Here is a 24937-nt window from a genome sequence, read left to right on the forward strand (position 1 = left end):
TTCACTCTGTGTGGTTAAAATTATTTTTATAGCACTTAGTGGTTGTAAAGAATTTACATAAAATTTTCCATAGCAACTTTGATAGTCATTGTTGTAAAAAGACTATAATTTTTATAGCATTGTATTTAAGAACATAAGAATAGCCTTAGTGGGTCAGACCCATGGTCCATCAAGACCAGTAGTTTAAGTTTCAAGTTTCAAGTTTATTAGCATTTTATGAATCGCCTATCGTGATATCTAGGCGATGTACATACTAAAAGCCACAGATGGTGGTTTCACATATAATTTTGACAAATTAGACTTATTACAGACAATACAAAACATAATCAGAATTTTTTTTTTTTTTTTAAAACAGTCAATACAATACATTTAAGATCAAAAATAACATGACTGGGTAGGAAAGGAGGCAAAAGTTACATCGTTTTTATCTATTGAAATTTACATGAATAGGAAAACACAATATGGGGTGAGGGAAAAAAAAAAAAAAAAAAAGTCCAATGTTTGTTATAAAATGTATAAAAGTTATGTGCGTTATATCGTGTGTTCAAATGCATCTTGAAATAAAAAAGTTTTTAAAAATCTTTTAAATGTTTGTAAGTCTTTTTCTATTCTTATGTAATTTGGTAGTGAGTTCCACAACGTTTTCACGGTGGCCAATCCAGGTCACTAGTACTTGGCCAAAACCCAAAGTGTAGCAATATTCCCCTGCAGCCCATCCTGCCCAGTGACTGCCGGGGCCCCCTTTGGTTCCAGTGGGCGCCTGGCAGCTCAACTTTTATCCAAGTTAGGAAGAGGGGAAAGTCTGGATCAGCCCGCAGTGGACGGTGCTGCTTACAGATGCCAGTCTCCTCAGTTGGGGAGCACAGTGTCTAGGTCACTCAGCTCAGGGCACCTGATCCACAGAGGAGGCGTCCTGGTTAATCAATGTTCTAGAGACTAGAGCCATTTATTATTATACTGATTTTAGTTTAATTTTGTCAACTTCAGGCCACCTTGAACTCTTTTCCTTTCTGGGAGCATTTGGCCACTGTTGGAAACAGGATACTAGGCTTGAAGGACCTTTGCTCTGTCCCAGTTTGGCAATTCTTATGTTTTTATTGTAATTCCTAGATATGATCACTCTTCTTCTTAACCTGTAAATCTCATTGAACTCCTCCTGGGGAGTATTAGCGATCCATAATGTCATTTACTTTGCTACTATATTTCTATGTGTATTTTATTGTTTCCTCTTTTTTTGTTGCGTGATATGGTGTGGTGGCTGTGTTAGACCAGTCTTCAAGGTAATATGTAGAAATAAAACAAACATAAAGGAAAACAATAATCTCCTATTTTGTTGGACTAACTTACTTTAGTTTGTGATTAGCTTTCGAAGTAACCCCTTCTTCCTAAGCCTGTAGCTAGGAAATACTACCTTATTTCCCTGCAGTAGGTGTACTCCAAGGCTAGCAGGATACATATTCTCACATACCCTTCCTCCTCCCCTTGGAGTGGATTTCTAAAAGTGAGATGCTTAACTGGTGAGATCCCAGGAAGGCACACATGTGCACTTGAACATTCTCAAGTTTTCTGAATTTGGAAAGTATTTCCAAAGCAAGGCTTCATCATCTGACATCACCCACATACAAGGGTATGTATCTTGCTGTTGTCTAACACCTGCTCCAGGTAAATAACTTGGGGTTCCAGTGCAAATTTTTAATAAATTAGGTTTTCTTGCTCAGTGTTGATACTCAGTTGTTTGCTTTTACAGGTCAGAAATGCCAGACTCCTCAAGGATATTTTTCCCTCCATCACATCAGAACATAGCCATCTCTGACAAATTTAGGAGAGAAATGCAGATCAACAGATTGCATGAAAAGCAAAGCCACTCAGAGCGGCTAAGTCCATCACATCCCAAATCAGCCTTCTGTTTTACCCAGGACAGCTCTGTAGTCTCTGGCTTTGAATGTATTCCCGTTTCCCAGGTGTGGTGTCCTAGGACAAGGAATCCAGCATCAACAGCAGATTTACCATCGAATATATATCCATCTAGTGCATCAGAAATATTAAATGGGCTGCAATTTCCCTTTGCTGATCAACACGTCACTCAGACATTCATCAGAAGTGATATCTCTGGTCTATCTGAACTCTCCAACCACAGCATACCTCCCTCTTTACCTCCAAAGAAATATTCAAGGAGCACAGGGACTGGGCCAGAGGATGTTGCATCCCAAAGTAATATGAGGCACAAGCGGATGCTGTTACAGAGGTCAGCTTCTGACTCATGCTCACAGTCGGGCCATTTCAGAGACTTCCTTTGCACAAATGACCCCTTCATTCACCAAACAGATTTGTCAGACTCTTTGTTTTATGATCATGCAGCAACACCTGATGCATCAGCTCACACAGAATTTAATGCTGGCTCACCAGGTGCAAATGAAACCATTTTACCAACAACTTATTTTTCAGTGGACAGCTGTATGACAGACACATACCGGGTAAAATACCACCAGAGGCCCAGATTGCCATATGGGGAGCGTGATAGCTTTCAAACAGCGGCTGTTCATCTAGCACCATCTGACGTGCAGTTTGGATCTGCACAGTGCAGGACTTTGACTTCCACATGCTGCACATCAGAGCCAAGATCCCCAGCTGGCAAACACTGCAATAGGTAGATCTAACCTGAGCTCTGGAGAGTAACTAGCAAACTTCCTTTAGTCATTATGGTGCAAATAGGCACTGCAGAAGGGCCTGGGGCTCAGGTTACTGTATGGATCCCTGTCCAGTGTTCATGCTGGTGAGCCATTAATCTCCAATATTAGTCTGGTATGGAAGATTAATTATTCTACACAGCACAAGGTAGAAAGGCAAAAAAAAACAGTGAAGGTGACCTGTGTCTGCATATTACTCGAGACATAATTTCTAACAAATGTGATATAATGACAGAAGCTGTTCATATATTCACTCCAGGTGCCAATTTCACTCTTGGCAGTAGGGACTGTTTATGGCAACTATGGAGAAACCTATAAGCCACTTATATAAACTGATGAGTTAACAGAATAGCTACTTAATTCATACACACATACACTCCCATAAAATTCATTAACAAACCTTTTCATGCCTATCTCTATTTTAACTTATTTCTTAATAGAAAATGCTGGTCCAAAGTTCTTAATACAAGAATTCCTTGGTGTGAAAGTGTTAGTGCATTCACCAAAATGTTTTAAAAATCACATTAAATCATATCACTACATCACTGGAAATCTAAATGTCACAAACATAAGAAAGTCCTCCAGTATGCAGGGAATTAAAAATTAAAGAAAACTGCAAAAAGATAATAGCCCAACATTAATTTTTTCAGGTCACTGAAAAAAGGATGCAGCAGAGCTAAAGTGAACTGTAGAAGCCCCTGATGGTATTTGATCAGAAAGAAACATAATTTTGAAACTTAAAAAAAAAAAAAATAAATTCCTCTTATCTACAGTAGAAACGTTTCTTCTTTAGTAGGGCAGGCTACATCTGGTAAAGTAGAAATCTGTAAACCATTAGACTTTATATCCTTTTGGGAAAGAGAGTTCTTAAGACCAAATCTTGATCAGAAACGGTGAACTTGCAATCATAGTTGAAGGAACCACTCAAAATGCAATAAATATTTCAATAAAAGCTGTAAGATCCGCCGAACCTTTCACAGGCAAAACAAGATCAAGTGAATCCACAAAAAAAAAACATTGTGGGGGGGCTTTTTAGGTTTAAAAGGCAAGTAATGTGCTTCAGATATAAGTTTCAAGTTTATTTTAATTTGATAAATCGCTTCATTTAGGTTTTACTAAGCGAGTTACAGTATATAAAAAATAACATATATTTTGACAAAATGTTTAAAAAGTTTAAACAATGGTTATGTTTAAAAAATGTTTAAACAGTAATTATAACTGACAGACATACAGGTACATTAGGTGGCATAGAAGTTTCTTTAACACTTGAAGTTAATATTTGCTAAACATATCTTTAGGAGAAATATTAATCACTTCAGAAAAGTTAATAAATTGAAGGTTCTTATGTTGTGTGTTATAGATTTTCAAGCTTAGTATCCATAATATAGGAATGTTCCATTAACACAAGTATGGTGAAAAGCTGCTGTCAAGTCCCTGAATATGATTACTAACAACTTTTAACACCTGTTCCTGGTGATTTAACCTCATCTATGTTCATCAAAGAAAATTGTCCACTTCAATCACTAACCAAACTGAGTCAAAGAGATCATAGCAGGTCATTGCAAAGTGAAGGTAAAAGTTGGGAACATTTCGGTTTCCTTCACTGCATCTTTTTCCAGCCTAGAAACCAACTGAGGGCTTTACTTCTTGGGGATATCTACTCTTGTGATCAAAATAACTGACTCAGCCTCTAGACCAAGCCTCTCTGCCCAGTAGGGTAACATTCTACTTGGGTAAGTCCATAATCCAAATGTGATACCAAAATTAAATTTTCAGGGTTCTTTCCTCCTCCCAGTAAATATTCCTCCACTGCCTCAATGGCTACTTCTTTAAAGAGTTCCTTCCGAACTGAACTAGAAGTCCCTGATGGTCACTTAAATGCAGGCAAATTTTTCTGTCCTGTAGCATAACACATTTTTAAGGAAGCAAAGGATTCTATATCCCCATTTTCCTTCGCCAAAAGCTTAAGTAAAGTAATCCCATGTTACTATTGGTGAAATGTTCCTGCAGATATGCCTGATGGAAATTCTGCATTCCCTAATTTAGGCAACATTAATAACATAGTAAATTGAATGGTCCATCCAGTCTGCCAAATAGTTACTCATTATAAATTCATGATTAAATTGAATCTTTTTTTTCTTTGATATTATTGGGTCATAGACCATAGAGGTCCACCCAGTTCTGTCCTTAGGTTCCAACTACTGGAATTGCTGTTGAAACTCACTCTAGCCTATCCAAACAATCTCATCATTTGCAGGATACAGACTGTCTGCCTAGCGCAGTCCTTTCCTGTTGAAGCCTCTCCAGCCTATCCTAAAACAAATTGCCGTATACAGGGCACAGACGATGCAAGTCTGCCTAGTACCAGCCCTAGTTAGAAACATGGTGGCAGATAAAGACCAAATTGCCCATCCAGTCTGCCCATCCACAGTAACCATTATCTCTTCCTCTTTCTCAGATCCCACTTGCTTCAATTTATACCATTCTTTTTCTAATTAGAGATCCACTGTTCATCCCATGCTTTTCTGAATTCTGCCATTGTTTTCGGCACCACCACCTCTTTCATGAAGGCATTTCAGGCATCAACAGCCCTCTCTGTGAAGAAAAATTTCCTAACATTACTCCTAAGTCTACCACTCTGCAACCTTAATTTATACCCTCATGTTTTACCATTTTCCTTCTCTAGAGAAGATTTGTTTCTGTATTATTACATTTCCAAGTATTTAAACATCTGTTTCATATCACCCCTATCCCTTCTCTAGAGTATACATATTCAGGTCTTCCAGTCTCTTCTCCTACATCTTTTGACGCAAACCCCCTACCATTTTCATTGCCTTCCTCTGGACCCGCTTCAAGTTGTCTTATATCCTTAGCTAGATACTTCTTCCAAAACTGAACACACTACACTTTTCCCTCAATATTCGCAGGTTTGACACTTATGACTTTGATTCTTTGCAGATTTTTTTTCCCTCTCACTTTTTATATTATACGTATATCAATAATTTTTAATAGCATTTTAAGAAAAAAACCATACATATATAAATAGCAACACAGTATAATATAACATGTCATATGTATATGTATGAATTAAAGGTAAGAATGAAATAAACAGCAAATTAACATTGTTAATGATCATTAATACTATCATATATTAGTCAGCCCTATAGTTATCGCAAATTTTTGTTATTTTTGTGCCAGCTTTGCTTCTAACCCCCATGAATATTGAGGAGGAAATGTACTCCAAGTGAGGCCTCAGCAACAACTTGTACAGGAGCATCAACACCTCTTTTCTGCTGGTTTTGCCTCTATACAGCCCAGTATCCACTATCACCCCAAGGTCCCTTTTCCCATCTGTTCATCAGACCCTTACCTCCCAGCACATTCAGCTCACTCTGCACTTCTTTGGATTGAATTTCAGTTGCCAAACAAACCGTTATAACTTTTGCAGACCCTTTTTCATATTTTCCACTCCCTCCAGAGTATCCACTTTGTTAAGCTGCAAAAAGTTTTCAAGTTTTATTAGGATTTTATATACCGCCTATCAAGGTTATCTAAGCGGTTTTTACAATCGGGTACTCAAGCATTTTCCCTCTCTGTCCCGGTGGGCTCACAATCTATCTAATGTACCTGGGGCTATGGAGGATTAAGTGACTTGCCCAGGGTCACAAGGAGCAGTGCGGGGTTTGAACCCACAACCCCAGGGTGCTGAGGCTGTAGATCCAACCACTGCGCCACACACTCCTTACCTTCTAACCCTTCAGCAATGAACAGAATTGGCCCCAGCACCGATCCTTGAGACACTCCATACTCATCTTTTCTTCCTCCAAGTGAATTGCATTAACTACCACCCTCTGGCATCTGTCCATCAGTCAGTTTCTAATCCAGTTCACCACTTTGGGTCCTAACTTCAGCCTATTGAGTTTCTTCAAGAACCTCCTATGAGGAACCATATCAAAGGCTTTGCTGAAACCTGAATAAATTACATCTAGCGCATATCCTTGATCCAATTCTCTGGTCACCCAGTCAAAGAATTCAATCAGGTTCGTTTGGCACAATTTCTTTATTTTATTTGTACCGCTTATATGCCCCACAGAGATTCTAAGTGATTTACATTGTATAGTGCTTAGGTACACTGTGTCTTTCCTATTTGTCCCAATGGGTACAAAATCTAACTAGGAGGAAGGTCACGTTTGGACAAGTAGGGACCCCGGTTCGTAAGTACGAGTTTGATGTAAGTCGGGCGTTCTTAAGTGTGGACTGCCTGTAAATGACGGCAGATAAAGACTCCATCCAGTCTGCCCTGTAATCTTAATTTCATGATTAAATTAAAATGTCTCTTTCTATTTCTGGGCCATAGACCTTAGAAGTCTCTCCGGTACTGACTTTGGTTTCCACCTACTGGAGTTGACATTGAAGCTCACTCCAAATGTGCATTTGGGAATTAATAATCGGAAGGAACCGTATATGCTGGGAGGTGAGAAGCTGATATGCACGGACGGGAAGAGGGACCTTGGGGTGATAGTGTCCGAAGATCTAAAGGCAAAAAAACAGTGTGACAAGGCGGTGGCTGCTGCCAGAAGGATGTTGGGCTGTATAAAGAGAGGCATAGAAAGAAGAAGGTGTTGATGCCCCTGTACAGGTCATTGGTGATGCCCCACTTGGAGTATTTTGTTCAGTTTTGGAGACCGTATCTGGCGAAGGACATAAGAAGACTTGAAACAGTCCAGAGGAGGGCAATGAAAATGATAGGAGGCTTGTGCTAGAAGACGTATGAGGAGAGACTGGAAGCCCTGAATATGTATACCCTATAGGAAAGGAGGGACAGGGGAGACATGATTCAGAAGTTCACATACTTGAAGGGTATTAACCTTTTCCTATTGTAATAAATTTTACGTTACGCTGGTTCCAATCGTAATTATTTTAGCAAAGTTTTGTATTATTCACCGTTATTATTTACGGCTATTGTAAACATAATGTAAATAAGTCATAAGTCTGTAAATTCAAATATTTTGTGTTCCTGGCTCTTTATTAGTCCATACAGACTGTTTATCCACTGTCTGTCATTTTTGGAATGTCTCGTCATCCAGGACACACAATAGGAAAAGGTTAACGTAGAACAAAATATTTTCCAGAGAAAGGAAATGGTAAAACCAGAGGACATAATTTGAGGTTGAGGGGTGGTAGATTCAAGAGCAATGTTAAGAAATTCTACTTTACGGAGAGGGTGGTGGATGCCTGGAATGCGCTCCCGAGAGAGGTAGTAGAGAGGAAAACGGTGACTGAGTTCAAAGAAGCGTGGAATGAACACAGGATCTACAATCAGAAAATAATATTAAATATTGAACTAAGGCCAGCACTGTGCAGACGTGCACGGTCTGTGACTGTATATGGCCGTTTGGGGGAGGATGAGCTGGAGAGGGCTTCAATGGCTGGGAGGGTGTAGATGGGCTGGAGTAGGTTTTGACGGAGATTTTGGCAGTTGGAACCCAAACACAGTACCGGGTAGAGCTTTCGATTCTTGCTGAGAAATAGCTAAGAAGAAAAAAATGTAAATTGAATCAGGTTGGGCAGACTGGATGGACCATTCGGGTCTTTATCTGCCGTCATCTACTATGTTACTATCCAAACCATTTCCTTTTCAGGATTCAGACCATGAAAGTTAGCCCATTCATAAACTGCTGATAGAGACTAGTAGTGCATGTATAGAACCCAGGACTTTTGAGTGAGGTATATATTCTGAGGTTGGGTTAGGGAGGCTAGGATCTCAAGTAGCCCCAACATGCAAATGGATTTTGTTCTTGAGCTGTCCATGTGTTGTAGGTGCGGGAAGTCTGTTTCAAATCTTGTGAGACTTGAAACAGCCCAAATTTCCTAAACATCTTGGCTCAAGCTAGCAAGAGAGCCAAATGGCAGTGGGGAAAATAGGAAACCTGTTTTTTCTGAGCCTGCAGTCAGCAAACTGAGAGAAGTAGGCTCTGAGAGAAATTGTGTGTGTGGGGGGGGGGGGGAGAGAGGGCCTGAGAGGTGGGAGTCCCATGAGATATGAAACATAGGCAACTGCTTTGAAGACTGCTGTTTTTTTAGTAGTGATATGGAATTGTATTTTAAGGGACTGACTTAATAAGTTTTGGTGGCGATAGACAAAGAATGGGAAAAGAGCCTTAGTAAATCAGTTTGTAAAAGAGCTCATGCTGCTCGAGGGGGGGGGGGGGTTCCTCCTCTCACCCTGCTAAACTTCACTGTGGACAATATTGGGTGTGGGGTAGCTGAGAAATTCAATTTCAGCCACTGGTTCCTAAAGTTTGTGAAAATATGTTTGAGGCCTGCTATAAAGAATCCATGATTTCTTTATATCCCAGTCAACATCTAGGAAATTTAAGTTTCCTGACAATAATAATATAGTGTTGTGTATAGTGTCCCTTTTTCACTTTTACGTTACTTGACTTCTTCCAGGCTTTCAAATCTGCCAGGAATTACATGTGTCTAAAGTCTTAAAGCATTTATCAGTCGATGGGAGAATCACACATTGCAGACCCCGACAGACATCAGAGGAACCAAGCAAATTCTTCTCCATCTTCCAGCGCTACAAATTTTATTAGTAAACACGGCATTTTTTTTCTCATTTTTGTAACACCTTCACATTAGAGAATGAGAAAGGGACACATTTTTCCCCATCCCCGCAGGAACTCATTTTCCCGTCCTGTCCCTGTTCCATTCCTGCAAGTTCTGTCCTCATACATGTTCGAGTGTCATTCTCTACTTCACATCTTAGCTGGATAGGATTGACTTGCAGCTGTCTAGAGTGCTTTAAAAAAAAAAATGCAATACAACTAATAAGAACATAAGAATAATCTTACTGGGTCAGACCAATGGTCCAAGTATCCAACCCAGATCCCGAGTACCTGGCCAAAACCCAAGGAGTAGCAACATTCCATGCTACCAATCCAGGGCAAGCAGTGACTTCCCCTATGATAAAAAGGACCAGCTAGATAGGGAAATACTTTTCTTTTAATATTGCCAGCTTTCAATTCTTTCAGTAACATGACAAAAAGATAGCAATATCAATCATCACCATTTCTAGTTGAGTGGATATTGAGAATAATGAGCATATATTAAAGTACATCATATCTAAATATGGAAGGCTAAACCTGGGAAAATGGTGATGCAAATTTCTGTAGAATATTCCCTTACCAGAGGAGATAGTCTAAAACGGATGCCTTTTAAAATATGTTTTTAAGAAAGTTGGAGTGAAAGAGTGGAAATTTCACTTTTAATCTTACTACAGGAGGAAGATTCGGTCTACCTATCATGTTTTGTTCTTGCAGCAACAATTGTAGTACTGTAAGATTCAAGACTGTCCAGTTTGCAAAATCATTACTGTCTGGTATTTACAGTAACTACAAGAAAGGGTATACTCCCCATCATATACATAGCATCTATAAATCATAGCTAGAAGGGAATCATCAATAACAAAAGAACAGGGGACTAAAACCCCACATCTGATTCACATTTACCAAATGAGGCCAACAATTATTTCTTGTAGTTATAAATAATGTGTGTTTCCCTTAGGTCTCCTATGCTGTTAAATGGAATGGAAGATATGAACCCAGCATTATTCTGAAGCTGTATCCTAGGCTTTGGTCATTTTCCCATTTTGTTTCTTGCAAGGGCTCGGGTGTGCCATGTAGACCTGCATGGAAGGCTTGTAACTGACCTGCTCTTAGTATGAATGTTTGTACAAAATGTACCAAATCCTGTTTAACATTTCACATGTCGGTGTGCCTTCTGCACAGTGGCAGCCTTGGGTCTGTGCACACGTTCACATACAGCAGTGATCATAAAATGCTTTCTCACTCATTTTGCTGCTTTGTATTCCAGGTACAAAGTTATGACATTTTTTTGTAATGGCTAAAACGTGTGCTCCATTTGAGAGTATTTTCTGTCTTTATGCTGGCTGTAATAGGCTGAGCTTACATTCAGGGACTTTGATTGCACAGTAGTCTAGCAAGATTAATGAAGGACCTAAGTTTTTACTTCTACTCTTGCCTATGTAACTAAAGGTAACGTGGATAGGATGCCCAGTTATTTATCAGTGGTTATCATGTGATTGTATAGATTTGCATTGTGTATATAGTTACGTGTGCATAAAAAGTATTTTGAAAAGTTTTATAATGATGCTTTAAAAATTTCCTATTTGTAATAAGAGCAGTTAAATGGGGTTTTCACCTTAATCATTATTTTGTAAATGCCAAGTTGCATTATGTGCTGATTTGATATATATATATATTATAAATGACTCTTTAAATACTAAATACCCTCTGTCTTGTATATATTTCCTTTGAAATCTGTTGCTTACCTAAATTAAGAAGTACAAGATGCACTTCTTAAGAACACCTGCTCTGACTGCTTTCATCTACATCAGTGGTTCCCAAACCTGTCCTGGGAGACCCCCCAGCCAGTCAGGTTTTCAAGATATCCCTAATAAATATATATAAGAGAGATTTGCATATAATGGAAGTGACAGGTATGCAAATCTCTCTCATGCATATTCATTAGGGATATCTTGAAAACCTGACTGGCTGGGGGTTCCCCAGGAAAGATTTGGGAACCACTGGTCTACATGAAATCTCAGCCCAGTCCTGGGACATTGCTAGCTAGACAGGGTTTCGGCATAGCCACAACAAATATGCATGAGACAATTTGCATACAAGGAAAGTAATGTATGCCAATGTATCTCCTGCATATTCATTGCGGATAACCTGAAAACTAACTGGCTAGGCATTTCCTAAGGACTTGTTTGAGAACTCCTGCACTAGATTGAAACTCGTGTACAAGCATTGCTCCAAATGTTACTGGCTAAGTGAAGGTTAAAGAAACCAAACTATTTCTGAAGAAAATATGAAGGCAGATAAAAACCATCGCCAGGTCCATCTCTCTGTTCAGTTTCTCTTCTCAGATGTTTTCTCACATTTAAGTGTGGATCCCTTTTGCTGGTTTTAGGCTTCTTGAATTGTTAGTGCAGGAGGTTCTCAACCCACTCCTCAAGACACACCATGCCAGTCTGGTTTTCAAGATGGCCGCAGTAGATATGTATGAGAAGTTTGTATGCATTGCCTCCATGGTATGCAAATCTGTCATGTATATTCATGGTGAACATTTTAAAAACCTACCTTATGATGGAACACAGTGAAAGGTGGGTCAGTAACTAAAGCTTGTAGCTCACTGACTCGTTGAGCAGAAGTGAGGGAATACCATTTTCCAAGTGAAATACTTCAGATGAGCCTTATCAAATGGTTCTAATGGAGGCTTCATGAGTTGAGAAAGGACAACATTTAGGTCCCAAACCACAGGAGGCGGTTTGAGAGGAGGTTTGACATTGAAAAGTCCTTTCATGAATCTGGAAACTTCCGGATGAGCAGAAAGGAGTTTCCCTACAATAGGCTGATGAAAAGCCGCAATTGCACTAAGATGGACTCGTATAGATGTAGACTTGAGGCCAGAATAGGATAAGTGCAAAAGATAGTCCAAAACAGAAGATAAGGAGGAATGCTGAGGCTCCTTATGATGAGAAAAACGCCATGTAGAAAATCTAGTCCATTTTTCGTGATAGCATTGTCTAGTGGTAAGCTTTCTAGAAGTTTCTAAAACGTCTCTTACAGATTGAGAAAACTGAAGAGGGGTTATGTTGAGAGGTACCAAGCTGTCATGTGTAGAGACTGTAGGTTGGGATGAAGCAGAGATCCCTGACTCTGTGTAAGCAGAGATGGAAAAACTGGTAGAAGGTATGGCTCCCTGCTGCTGAGTTGAAGTAGAAGGGAGTACCAGGGTTGCCTCGGCCATCGAGGTGCGATTAGAATCATGGTGGCATGATCGTTCTTTAACTTGACCAGAGTCTTGAGAATGAAAGGAAAAGATGGGAATGCGTAGAGGCAGTGGCGTACCAAGGGGGGGGGTGGGAGGGGCGGTCTGCCCCGGGTGCCAGCCCTGAAGGGGTGCTCCCGGCCTTGCCGTTCAGTCCCCCCACACCCCCGAAGGACCGCTCGCCCCACTGACCTTCCTGCACCACCTGTGAAGCAGTAAGCAGCAGGATCGCGAGGTCAGCTATCCCTGAGCTGCTTGGGCGCTGCTTCCTGCGCCGCAGTCCTGCCCCTCCTCTGACGTCAGAGGAGGGGCGGGAACGCGGCGCAGGAAGCAGCACCTAAGCAGCGCAGGGATAGCTGACGTCGCGATCCTGCTGCGGCTGCTTCACAGGTGGTGCAGGAAGGTCAGTGGGGCGAGCGGTCCTTCGGGGGCGTGGGGGGACTGAACGGCAAGGCCGGGAGCATAGGTAGTGCTGCTTCATAGGTGGTGCGGGGAGGCCAGGGGCGCGAGCGGTCCTTCGGGGTGGGGCGGGTGGGCAGGCAGGCAGGCATTCAAGGGGGAGGGGGGTGACAGGCAGGCAGGCCTTCAAGGGGGGGGGACAGGCCTTCGGGGGGGGGGGGGTGCAGACCTTCAAGGGGGAGGGACAGGCCTTCAAGGGGGGGCAGGCCTTCAAGGGGGGACAGGCCTACAAGGGGGTGGGCAGGCCTACAAGGGGGTGGGACAGGCCTTCAGGGGGGGTGCAGGACTTCGGGGGGGATGCAGGACTTCGGGAGGGTGCAGGCCTTCAAGGGGGGGGACATGCCTTCAAGGGGGGGACAGGCAGGCAGGCAGGCCTTCAAGGGGGGGACAGGCCTACAAGGGGGTGGGACAGGCCTTCAAGGGGGGGGACAGGCCTTCAGGGGGGTGCAGGCCTTCGGGGGGGTGCAGACCTTCAAGGGGGGGACAGGCCTTCAAGGGGGGGACAGGCAGGCAGGTCTTCAAGGTGGGGGGACAGGCCTACAAGGGGGAGGGACAGGCCTTCAAGGGGGGTGCAGGCAGACCTTTAAGGGGGGACAGGCCTTTGGGGGGGACCCTGGTTTAGAAGTACACGGAGGGAATGGGGTGTTCAAAGAGACGTGCATATGCCAAACTTTGGGGGGGGGGATGAAGAAATAATGGGTCTGAAAATAGAGGAGAGGGAGAGAAATGATGGACCATGGGATTTAGGGAGGGAAGGAACTGAAAGGGAGAGAAATTGGACACAAGGGATGGTGTGGAGGAGGGATAGAGATACTGGATAGGAGGGTAATTGGGAAAAGAAAGGGAGAGATGGTGGACTCGGGTGGTGGGGAAGGAGGGAGAGATGCCGGATGAAAGGGTAGTTAAGAAAAGGTGGATCTGTGAAGGGAGATGAAAAAAAGGAAAGATACCAGACTTCCTGGGGAGGGAAGGGAAATGGAAAGGGAGGACAGAGTTGGCAGATGGATGGTTAGCACGCAGAAAGAAGAAAGAAGGAGACCCTGGCAAGCAAGTTATCAGAAGAAAACCAGAGCCTTGGACCAACAAGATTTGAGATATAACCAGACAACAAAAGGTAGAAAAATTAATTTTATTTTCTGTTTTGTGATTATAATATGTCAGATTTGAAATGTGTATCCTGACAGAGCTGGTGTTGGACTGCAAACGTGAGCTAGGATTTAACAGAGAGAGGAAAAGTCCTTTTTGTTTCTTTATTTTATTTACACCACAGCGCCAGTGTGGTTAGGAGAAGCCAAAGGGGGTGAAAAAGCTATAAAACCCACCAGGAGTTTTGAAAAAAATCACCCAACTGGGCAGGAAAATCGAATTGAAAAACCAATTCAATAGGCTGAATCGAATCGAAATTTTTTTTCCTGAATCTGGCAGCATTAGTTTGCGCTACTGTCTTAGACTTTAGGACCTGGGATTGGGGAGAGATGGCATCCTCAGTACTTTATAATGCAAGTGTAACGAGGATTTGGTCAGACTTTTGAAGGGTCTGCAGAAAAAAATATTCTATAGGCCGGGGACATGAAACAGCAGGAAATGGGAACTTTTCTTCCTTCTATTTTTGTGAATGGAAAGGCTGAGGATGTCAGAGAGTTCAGTTAAAATATGTGCTTTATAAGAAAATATAATAATGTGTTTTATAAAGTTTATAGCATAGCTGGCCTACCCAGTGAGGTGTTTCTAGTGGTGGTGGTGGCAGCGTGTCAATGTGTTGAGAGGAAGAGGTGGTCTGGGAAATTCTGCTGAGCAAACTCCGGGCCCATTTTCACCCCCCAGTTAGTCCACTCCACTCAACTGGTTCACACACTGAGTGGGTCTTTGGGTGTTGTGTTGGGATCTCTTCCACTGGTTTATCAGTATCTCCTTCTGGTCCAAGGAAGGAAACTTTGTTATCTGGAAATCACTGCTAGCAATAAGGACCTAGACATAATTGGAGTCACAGAAACGTGGTGGACTGAGGAAAATCAATGGGATGTGGCCATACCAGGGTACAAACTGTACAGGAGAGACAGGACACATAAAAAGGGTGGAGGAATAGCGCTGTACATAAAAGACTCCATACCATCAGCCAAGATGGAAACAACAGTACGGGCGGATGGCTTGGAATCACTATGGGTTAAACTACAGGGAGGAGCAGGGGCAGACATTAAATTGGGTCTGTACTACCGCCCACCTGGACAACCGGAAGAAATCGACCAGGAGCTGGAAGCTGAACTGAGGCAGGTATGCAAAAGCGGAAGTGTGGTGGTGATGGGGGACTTCAACTATCCTGGGATAGACTGGAGTATTGGGCACTCAAACTGCGCAAGAGAGACCAAATTCATAGAGGTCACGAGGGACTGTTTCATGGAGCAACTGGTCACGAAACCAACACGGGGCGATGCCACTCTTGACCTAATCTTCAACGGCCTAGGAGGGCCAGCAAAGGAGGTGGCGGTATTACCCCCGCTAGGTAACAGCGATCACAACACGATCCAGTGCAGGCTAGAAATTGGATCATCAAAGGGGAAAAGAACCACAACGACGGCACTCAATTTCAAAAAAGGAAATTATGATGCCATGAGGAAAATAGTGGGAAAGAAACTCAAAGGCAACATAGGGAAGACGGAATCCGTAGAACAAGCCTGGACCTTACTCAAGGAGACTATGCACGAAGCGCAAAACCTATGCATCCCCAAGTTCAGAAAAGGGTGCAAAAAAAATAGAACGAAAAATCCAGTGTGGATAACAAATGCAGTGAAGAAGGCAATAAGCGACAAGAAGGCATCGTTCAGGAAATGGAAAAAAGACCAAACAGAGGAGAACCAAAGAGTGCACAAACAACACCAGAAGGAGTGTCACCGAGTGGTTAGAAAAGCAAAAAGAGAATACGAAGAGAGACTTGCAGAGGAAGCAACAAACTTCAAGTCGTTTTTCAGATACGTCAAGGGGAAGCAACCGACGAGAGAAGAAGTGGGACCATTGGACGATGGTGACAGAAAGGGAGTAGTAAAAGAAGAGAAAGAGATAGCTGACAGGTTAAATGAGTTCTTCACGTCAGTCTTCACAATGGAAAATATAACCAACATTCCGGAACCCGAGGAGATCGTAATAAGAGACCAAGATGATAAGCTGGTCGATTTAGAAATAAGCCAAGAGGATGTACTTAAGCAGATTGACAGACTAAAGAACGACAAATCGCCAGGTCCGGACGGCATTCACCCAAGGGTACTCAAGGAGCTAAAAAACGAAATAGCGGAGCCATTTCGACAGATATGCAACCTATCCTTAAAAACCGGTGAGATCCCGGAGGATTGGAAAATAGCAAATGTCACGCCCATCTTCAAGAAGGGCGCAAGAGGAGACCCGGGAAACTACAGGCCGGTAAGCCTGACCTCAGTCCCGGGAAAGATGATGGAGGCACTGATCAAAGACAGCATCTGTGAGCACATCGAAAAAAATGGGCAGCTAAAACCGAGTCAACACGGCTTCTGCAAGGGTAGGTCATGCCTCACTAACTTATTGTACTTCTTTGAGGGGGTGAGCAGTCAGGTGGATAAAGGGGAAGCTATAGACATCATTTACCTTGACTTCCAAAAAGCCTTCGACAAGGTGCCACACGAGAGACTGCTTAAAAAGATATGGAACCACGGGGTACAAGGGGAGGTCCACCGATGGATCAAGGTCTGGCTGGCAAACAGGAAGCAGAGGGTTGGCGTAAAGGGCCACTACTCAGACTGGAAAGGGGTCACGAGCGGAGTTCCGCAGGGGTCGGTGCTGGGACCGCTCCTGTTCAATATCTACATAAACGACCTAGAGGCGGGAATCAAGTGTGAGGTCATTAAATTTGCAGATGACACCAAACTATGCAGCAGGGCTCAAACCAGGGAAGACTGCGAAGATCTTCAAAAGGATCTAACACAGCTGGAAAAGTGGGCCGAAAAATGGCAGATGAGCTTCAACGTGGGGAAATGCAAGGTCATGCACGTGGGGAAAAAGAACCCGATGTTCACATACAAAATGGGGGGAACATCACTAGGGGTCAGCAACCTGGAGAGAGACCTGGGAGTGATGGTAGATGAAACACTGAAGGCATCAGCACAATGCGCCACGGCCTCAAGGAAAGCAAACAGAATGTTGGGTATCATTAAGAAGGGTATTACAACCAGGACGAAAGAAGTCATCATGCCGCTATATCGTGCAATGGTGCGGCCGCACCTGGAGTACTGCGTCCAGTACTGGTCGCCGTACCTCAAGAAAGACATGGCGGTACTTGAGGGAGTACAAAGAAGAGCAACTAGACTGATAAAGGGAATGGAAAAACTTCCATATACCGAAAGATTGAAGCAGTTGGGACTTTTCTCCCTGGAGAAGCGAAGACTTAGAGGAGACATGATAGAAACCTTCAAGATCCTGAAGGGCATAGAAAAAGTAGACAGGGACAGATTTTTCAAATTAAGGGGCGCCACAAGTACAAGGGGGCACTCGGAGAAATTGAAAGGGGACAGGTTTAGAACAAACGCTAGGAAGTTCTTTTTCACTCAGAGGGTGGTGGATACGTGGAACGCGCTTCCAGAGGCTGTTGTAGACAAGAAAACATTAAATGGTTTCAAAGAAGGTTTGGATAGATTCCTGGAAGAAAAAGGGATTGAGGGGTATAGATAGGTATAGACCATTGCTCAGGCAATGGGCCTGATGGGCCACCGCGGGAGCGGACCGCTGAGCAGGATGGACCTAGGGTCTGCCTCAGCGGAGGCAACTTCTTATGTTCTTATGTTCTTATGTTCTTAGCATTGACCTACAGAATATGTTTGTAACAGCGCTGCTTGTGTGGCATTAGGCTATGTAGTGATCGAAAGAAAAAAACAGACCTTTGCACATTTTTGCACTATAGGTGGGTGTATGAGGAGATTCACATTTCCTGCACAGCTAAGTCCATGTGAAGTTACCTTGTGCTGTATTTGACATCTAGCAAGGTCTCTGTTTGAAAGGAAAGATCTAAACTTAAAAATGAAGTGGCCAGAAGTTATGGTAAAAGCAGATAGTGTAGCTGGTTTTAAGAAAGATTTGGACAAATTCCTGGAGGAAAAGTCCATAATCTGTTATTAAGATATGGGGGAAGTGTCTGCTTGCCCTGGATCGGTAGCATGGAATGTTGCTTCTCTTTGGGTTTTGACCAGGTATTAGTATCCTGGATTGGCTACCATGAGAATGGGCTACTGGGCATGATGGACCATTGGTCTGACCCAGTTAGGCTATTCTTATGTTATGTTCTCATCTGTAGGGGCCTTTGTTTTCACTTCTTATTTTAATGTATTTTTTTTCTGGGAACTTATCAGTGTTTTTTATAATGGGAACAAAAATGGAAGAGAATTAATGTGTGTGAGATGAGGGGGTAACTAATTTCTTCAGCTAAATAATTCAATCCACTTCAAACAGACATAGGAGAACTCACGCACCATTCACACACCCTCCAACCAAAAACGTCAAAAGGAAAAATCTGTTCGACAACCTCCTAGCCATTCGAGCTGCAACACTCGACCCCCAACCCTACAACCAATTGACATCGACCACATACTGCAAAACCTTCAAAAAGAAATAAAAACCCTTCTATTCAAAAAACACATAAAACCGAACTAACACAATCAGAACTGTCCCAAGCATCACCTGCAACTACTCCATATATACTTCTGATGTCATGACAATTCAGACATAATTTATGTTATGTTAGGAATATAAGAAAATTTTCACTGCCTGTTTCTATTCTGACCATTTATTCCGTTTCATGGTCATTACAAAAAATATTTTTTTACATGGGGGGGGGGTCAAAAAATAATGGGCCCCGGGTGCCACATACCCTAGGTACGCCACTGCGTAGAGGAAAAGACTCGTCCATTCCAGAAGAAAAGCATCTGCCTCGAGGCGGTAAGGAGAGTATATCCTGGAGCAAAACTGAGACAGTTTGTAGTTGTGGGGAGCTGCAAAGAGGTCTATCTGAGGCATTCCCCACTTTGAAAAAATGTGATGAAGACGTGAGGAATGGAGTGTCCATTCGTGAGGTTGCAGGAGATGACTCAAGTTGTCCGCCAAGCAATTTTTCGCCCCTTGAATGTAGACAGCCTTGAGGAAGGTGTTGTGATGGATTGCCCAGTCCCAAACTTCCAGAGCTTCTTGACAAAGGGAGGCAGACCCTGTCTCTCCCTGTTTGTTGACATAATATATGACGACTTGGTTGTCCGTGCGAATGAGGACTACTGAGTCGTGAAGGAGATGTTGAAAAGCATGGAGAGCTTTGAGGATCGCTCTGAGTTCCAACTGATTGATATGACACTGACGATCCGTACTGGTCCAGAGGCCTTGAGTACGGAGACCATCGATATGAGCGCTCCAAGCGTAGGTCGAAGAGTCTGTCGTGAGGACCTTCTGATGAGGAAGCGTTTGAAAAAGTAAGCCTCTGGAAAGATTGGAAGAGAGCATCTACCAACAGAGAGACTTCTTGAAGGAAGGAGTGACTGAAATGTGTCGGGAAGGACGGTCGCAAGCTTGCGTCCATTGAGATGCCAGGGTCCACTGAGGTATTCTGAGGTGAAGTCTGGCAAAAGGAGTCACGTGTACTGTGGAGGCCATGTGACCCAGAAGTATTATCATGTGTCTCGCCGAGATGGAAGAGCGGGAAGACACTGTGACAAAGTTGTAGAAGAGCTGGCAGGCGTTGTTGAGGAAGGAATGCTCTGAGTTGAACAGTGTTCAGAACAGCTCCAATGAATTGTAGAGTCTTTAAGGGTTGAAGTTGAGATTTGGTAAAGTTGATTTCGAATCCCAAACTTTGTAGGAACCAGATAGTCCGTTGGGTCACTACAATAACCCCTTGAGATGTAGAATCTTTGAGCCAGTTGTCTAGGTAGGGAAATACCTGAAGACCATGATTCCGTAGAGCTGCTGCTACCACTACCAGGCACTTGGTGAACACTCTGGGAGGCGAGGCCAGGCCGAAGAGTAGAACTCTGTATTGGTAATGCAGATTCCCCACCCGAAATCTGAGGTATCGATGGGAGGCCGTATGGATTGGAATATGAGTATAGGCCTCCTTGAGATCCAGAGAGCATAACCAGTCGTTCTGCTCAAGAAGGGGATAAAGAGATGCCATGGACAACATTCGAAATTTTTCTTTGACTAAAATTTGTTGAGAGCCCTGAGATCCAGAATGGGTCGCAGATCGCCCGTCTTCTTCGGAACAAGGAAGTAACAGGAGTAAAACCCCGTTCTGCTGTTCTATGAGAACTGGTTCGATGGCATGGAGAAGAAGCAGAGCTTGAGCTTCCTGAAGAAGAAGGCCGGTCTGGGATGGATTGGAAGGATACTCTCTTGGTGGAAGCTCTGGTGAAACCTGAGTGAGGCTAAGAAGCCTTAGGTGCAGCAGAAGGTTGGGATTGCTGTTGCTTCTGGATGCTGCTTTTTCAGAGGAGGGCGAGTATAAGAAGCCGGCTTTGGAGGAAAACGCCTTTGATAGATGACAGGAGGGCGTGTAGGCTTGGCTGGAGCCGGTTTTGGTTTGGGTCTGACGATGGCAGCAAACGATTTCGCATGGTCAGATAATTTCTTGGTGGCCGCCTCGATGGATTCATCAAAGGTTGTTGCCTTGACAAGGAAGGTTAGCTAAGCGGTCTTGAAGATTAGAGTCCATGTCAATGGTTCGAAGCCAGGCAAGACGACGCATAGCCACTGAGCAAGCAGCCGCTCGGGCAGATAACTCAAAAGCATCATAAGATGACTGAAGGAGATAGAGACGTAATTGAGAGAAAGAAGCAATCAGTTCTTGAAACTCAAAATGCATTTGGTTGTCCATATAAGCCAAAAACTTCGGCCGAAGGGAAAGAAGAAATTCAAAATAAGTAATGAAATAAAAATTATAGTTGAGGACTTTAGAGGACATCATAGCATTCTGGTAGATGCGACGTCCAAATTTGTCCATAGTTTTCCCCTCTCTCCCAGGAGGAACTGTGGCATAGACCTTGGAAGGATGGGATCTCTTCAAGGAAGAATCAACAAGCAAGGATTGATGAGAAAGCTGAGAGTTGTCAAAGCCTTTGTGATGCACAGTTTTATATCTCGAGTCCAATTTTCCTGGAACTGCTGGTATGGAAAAAGGGGTCTCCATGCACCGAGCAAAAGTCTGATTCAAAAGCTTATGAAGTGGAAGCTTGAGACTCTCAGCCAGAGGCTGAGGGTGACGCATGACTTCTAGATATTCCTTAGAATATTTGGAGCCAGTGTCCAATTTTACATCCAAGTCCATAGCCATCTGTCGCAAGAAAGATGAAAAAGATAGCTGATCTGATAAGGCTTGGTCTCGAGAAGGATGTCGAGGCAGCTTGTGTCGAAGAAGCAGCTTCGGCATCGAAGGAACCTGGTGACTTGGATGAGGCAACCGAGACCGGAACATCCTCGAGGTCTGGCATCGGAGACCTCGACCGAGGAGTCGGTGGTCTGGTCGAGGTCGGAGTAGAACGAGGCTTCGAGGAAGAAGAAATATCCTGCGAAGAACGATGCCTGGAAGAATGCCTCGAACGATGGTGAGAGCTGTGTCTAGAACCAGATCCTGAGGATCGAGATGTCGCCTCGGAGACACAAGCAGCCAATGCCAACATGTAAATAGGGCTAGAGGCTGTAGGTCAAACCTCGATGCACTCGTAGACTCTGCTCCTTGCTGAGAGTGTGAGGATTTTCTTCGATGCACTCGCAAAGAATCTACTCCTTGCTTTTCGTGCTTGCATGGCAGACCAGACACTCGCAGAGACTCTGCTCCCTGCTAAGTGTGAAAGCTCCAACTGGGACATTGGAAGCGGATCGACCTCGCGGGAGTCTGCTGAATGCCCAGGCAGGATAATAGGAAGCAGTTTAGGACCCATAATAGTAAGGTACTGAAGAAACTGCTTCTCTAATATGGTCTGGAAAGAAGCCGGCAAGGTGGGATCCGTGTTTGAAACCGGTCCACCTGCCTTGGCTGGAGGTTCCTTTGAGGCAGTGTGTGTGTGCTTCGACTTAGTAGTCTTGGACACTTTAATCACCATCGGTGGAACCGACTGCTGAGCTATCTGACCTGAGGAAACACGGGAAGATACAGCAGGTGATGTCGAAGCAAGAGCCGCTGCAAACAATGAAGGTTTGATGAGGCTCTAGGTGGAAGCAGAAGGAGCCTCGATGTAAGTCAAGGTCGAAGACGCCTTCGAAGTCGAGGGATTAGTTGGAGACTCCATGTCGAAGAGCTTATCCACCAAAATTCAACGACGCTTGAAAGCATGTGGCTGAAGTGTTTGGCAAGGCACGGTGGATGATGTTTCGGCCCAAGGCACTTGAGGCAGCGTCTGTGAGGGTCCGTGAGGGAGATCGCGTGCCGACACTTGCTACACTTCTTAATGCCTGTAGCAGGCCGGGACATAGGCTGAAAAATAGCTGCCGCAGTCGAAGCTTGCAGGCTGCGGCTGAGTGGCCCATCCCGGACAGAAGACAAAAATTTTTATTTTTTTTTTTAACTAAAATAAAACAGCGATTCGTGAAGGAAATACACCAACCGCGGTCAAGAGAAGGCAAAAAGTGAATGAAGTTGAACGCAGAGAGTCAAAGACAGACTTCTCGGCTCCGCGGAAAACTAAGAACTGAGGAGACGCGCCCTGTGCTGGGCGGGAAGGCACTCGCGCATCCGCGGTGCGGGCGATTCGAAACTTCTAGTTTCTTCAAGCAAGTCTGCTTGTGAGGCGTCCACATCGGGGCTCCGTCAGATGCCGTCACCCATATGTGAGACTACCTGCCTGCTTGTCCTGGGATAAGAGGATATACGCAACATACTGGAAGCTGACAGGCTATACCTAGGAAACGAAGACGGGAAACTGACTGGGTTGACGGTCAGTCTAGAAGAGGTATGCAGGCAGATTGATAGACTTAAAAATGACAAATCCCCTGGACCGGATGGCATCCATCCAAGGGTAATCAAGGAACTGAAAGGAGTTATAGCTGAACTGCTTCAAATAATAACCAATCTGTCAATCAAATCAGGCAGGACTCCGAAAGACTGGAAAGTGGCGAATGTTACGCCAATCTTCAAGAAAGGTTTGAGGGGAGATCTGGGAAACTACAGGCCAATGAGTCTGACTTCAGTACCAGGAAAGATGGTAGAGGCGCTGATAAAGGACCGCATCGTTGACCACCTTGGCGGACACAATCTGATGAGAACCAGCCAGCACGGCTTCAGCAAAGGAAGATCTTGCTTAACAAACTTACTGGACTTTTTCGAGGGAGTTAATAGGCAGATAGACAAAGGTGACCCGGTCGACATTGTATATCTGGATTTTCAGAAGGCGTTTGATAAGGTCCCGCATGAACTACTTCAAAAAATTGCGAGCCATGGGATAGAGGGTGAAATACTCACGTGGATCAAAAACTGGTTGGTGGATAGAAAACATAGAGTGGGGGTAAATGGACAATACTCGGACTGGAAAAGTGTTACCAGTGGAGTGCTGCAGGGTTCGGTGCTTGGGCCTGTGCTCTTCCACATTTTTATAAACGACCTGGAAGTTGGAACTGTAAGGTTTGATAGCGGCCCCACAATGTTAAATGTAAGGATTGTAATGGCCCCCACAATGTAAGGATTATGTTAGGCGCCCTTTCAAAACACCAGGTCCCGGGTTCAATACCGTCACCGAAGATTCACCAGGAAGTAGACTCAAATAAGCACGGCCAGAGGTGATTGCATAAAGAGTATATTATAGAAAAAGGCTTACAAAAAAGTAGGATCCATAAAAGTTACAATTACAGAGACTGCTTCTGTGTTCTTGTGAATGAAAGAGCACACAAAGAAAGAGAGAGAGAAAAGGGGGGTGGGGAGGGTGATGTCCCAAGCTTCAGGTAGAGAGCAAGACGAACAAGAGAGGGGTTATGTTGCGAGGGGGCTTTTATAGTTTGGAAACTTATTCTAAATATAGAATCTATTGAACTTCAATAGAAGTTAAGCATCCCCATCCTTAGTAAACTTGTGCTAGACAGGAAAAGAATAGACGGAAGTCAAATGTAATTTCCAGTATGCCTCTGACAATAGTTTCTGATTAACCTTAATGTCTGATGCTTAGGATGGACATCTTAGGATATACAATGGGTCCAGGTGCACAGATACCTAACACATCTTCTTAGCACCTCTTCGCCCCTCTTAGCTGCAAGTTGGTTTGTAATCATGATTTAATTAGGGCTATTTGAAACTGTCTTTAGGGCTGTATGAAACAGTCTGCCTGGATGCTTACTGTCTGTGATCTATCTGCATCAACATTCCAGAGTCAGATTGATATAATTTCCCATAGGCCTTTGCTGACATTAGTTATGCCAACTGAAAATGCTGATTGCTAGCAATAGCTATGCTGACATCTCCTATACTTTTTTATTTTTCTTTGAAATGAAGGTAAGCTTGCGATGCCCTTCTATAAACAGCCAGTCTGCCCTTTGCAGATGCCTCTCTTACCTCCAACATTATATCCGCATCTCCCCTGTCCTGCAGAATCTCCAAGCTATGAAGATAAACAGTTCCCATTATGAGTTCAAACCTCTGTGTTAGGTTGTACAGTTATTACATTACATTACATTACATTACATTAGTGATTTCTATTCCGCTTGTGCCTTGCGGTTCTAAGCGGATTACAAGTTAGAAGACTGGACATTTCCAGTGTCATTGCAGTACATATAATCAAGAATGCGTTAAGTTACAATTGTTGTTCTGGACTTTTCCAGGATAAATTGGTAGTAGATATTAGATAGTGATAGGTTGTTTAGACGAATAGAGATGATATTGTCCGGATTCTGCTGTTTAGACGAATAGAGATAATACTGTCCGGATTCGGGTGTTGCTGGTGGTGGTGTTA

At 43.6% G+C, this 24937-nt stretch overlaps 1 protein-coding gene across 3 annotated transcripts in view; it reads left to right on the forward strand.

Annotated features, from left to right (window-relative positions):
• The window catches only part of USP53 (ubiquitin specific peptidase 53), a 262672-nt gene extending 255787 nt beyond the window's left edge, over nucleotides 1-6885 (forward strand). For all 3 annotated transcript variants that reach the window (XM_033938073.1, XM_033938084.1, XM_033938093.1), the window contains one exon: nucleotides 1748-6885. In XM_033938073.1, coding sequence (XP_033793964.1) covers nucleotides 1748-2651 — 904 coding nt within the window. In that variant the 3' untranslated portion in view covers nucleotides 2652-6885. The remainder of the gene's footprint in view (nucleotides 1-1747) is intronic.
• The last annotated feature ends 18052 nt before the right edge of the window (nucleotides 6886-24937 follow it).

The sequence above is a fragment of the Geotrypetes seraphini genome, chromosome 1, assembly GCF_902459505.1.
Source record: "Geotrypetes seraphini chromosome 1, aGeoSer1.1, whole genome shotgun sequence".
Taxonomy (NCBI): Eukaryota; Metazoa; Chordata; class Amphibia; order Gymnophiona; family Dermophiidae; genus Geotrypetes; species Geotrypetes seraphini.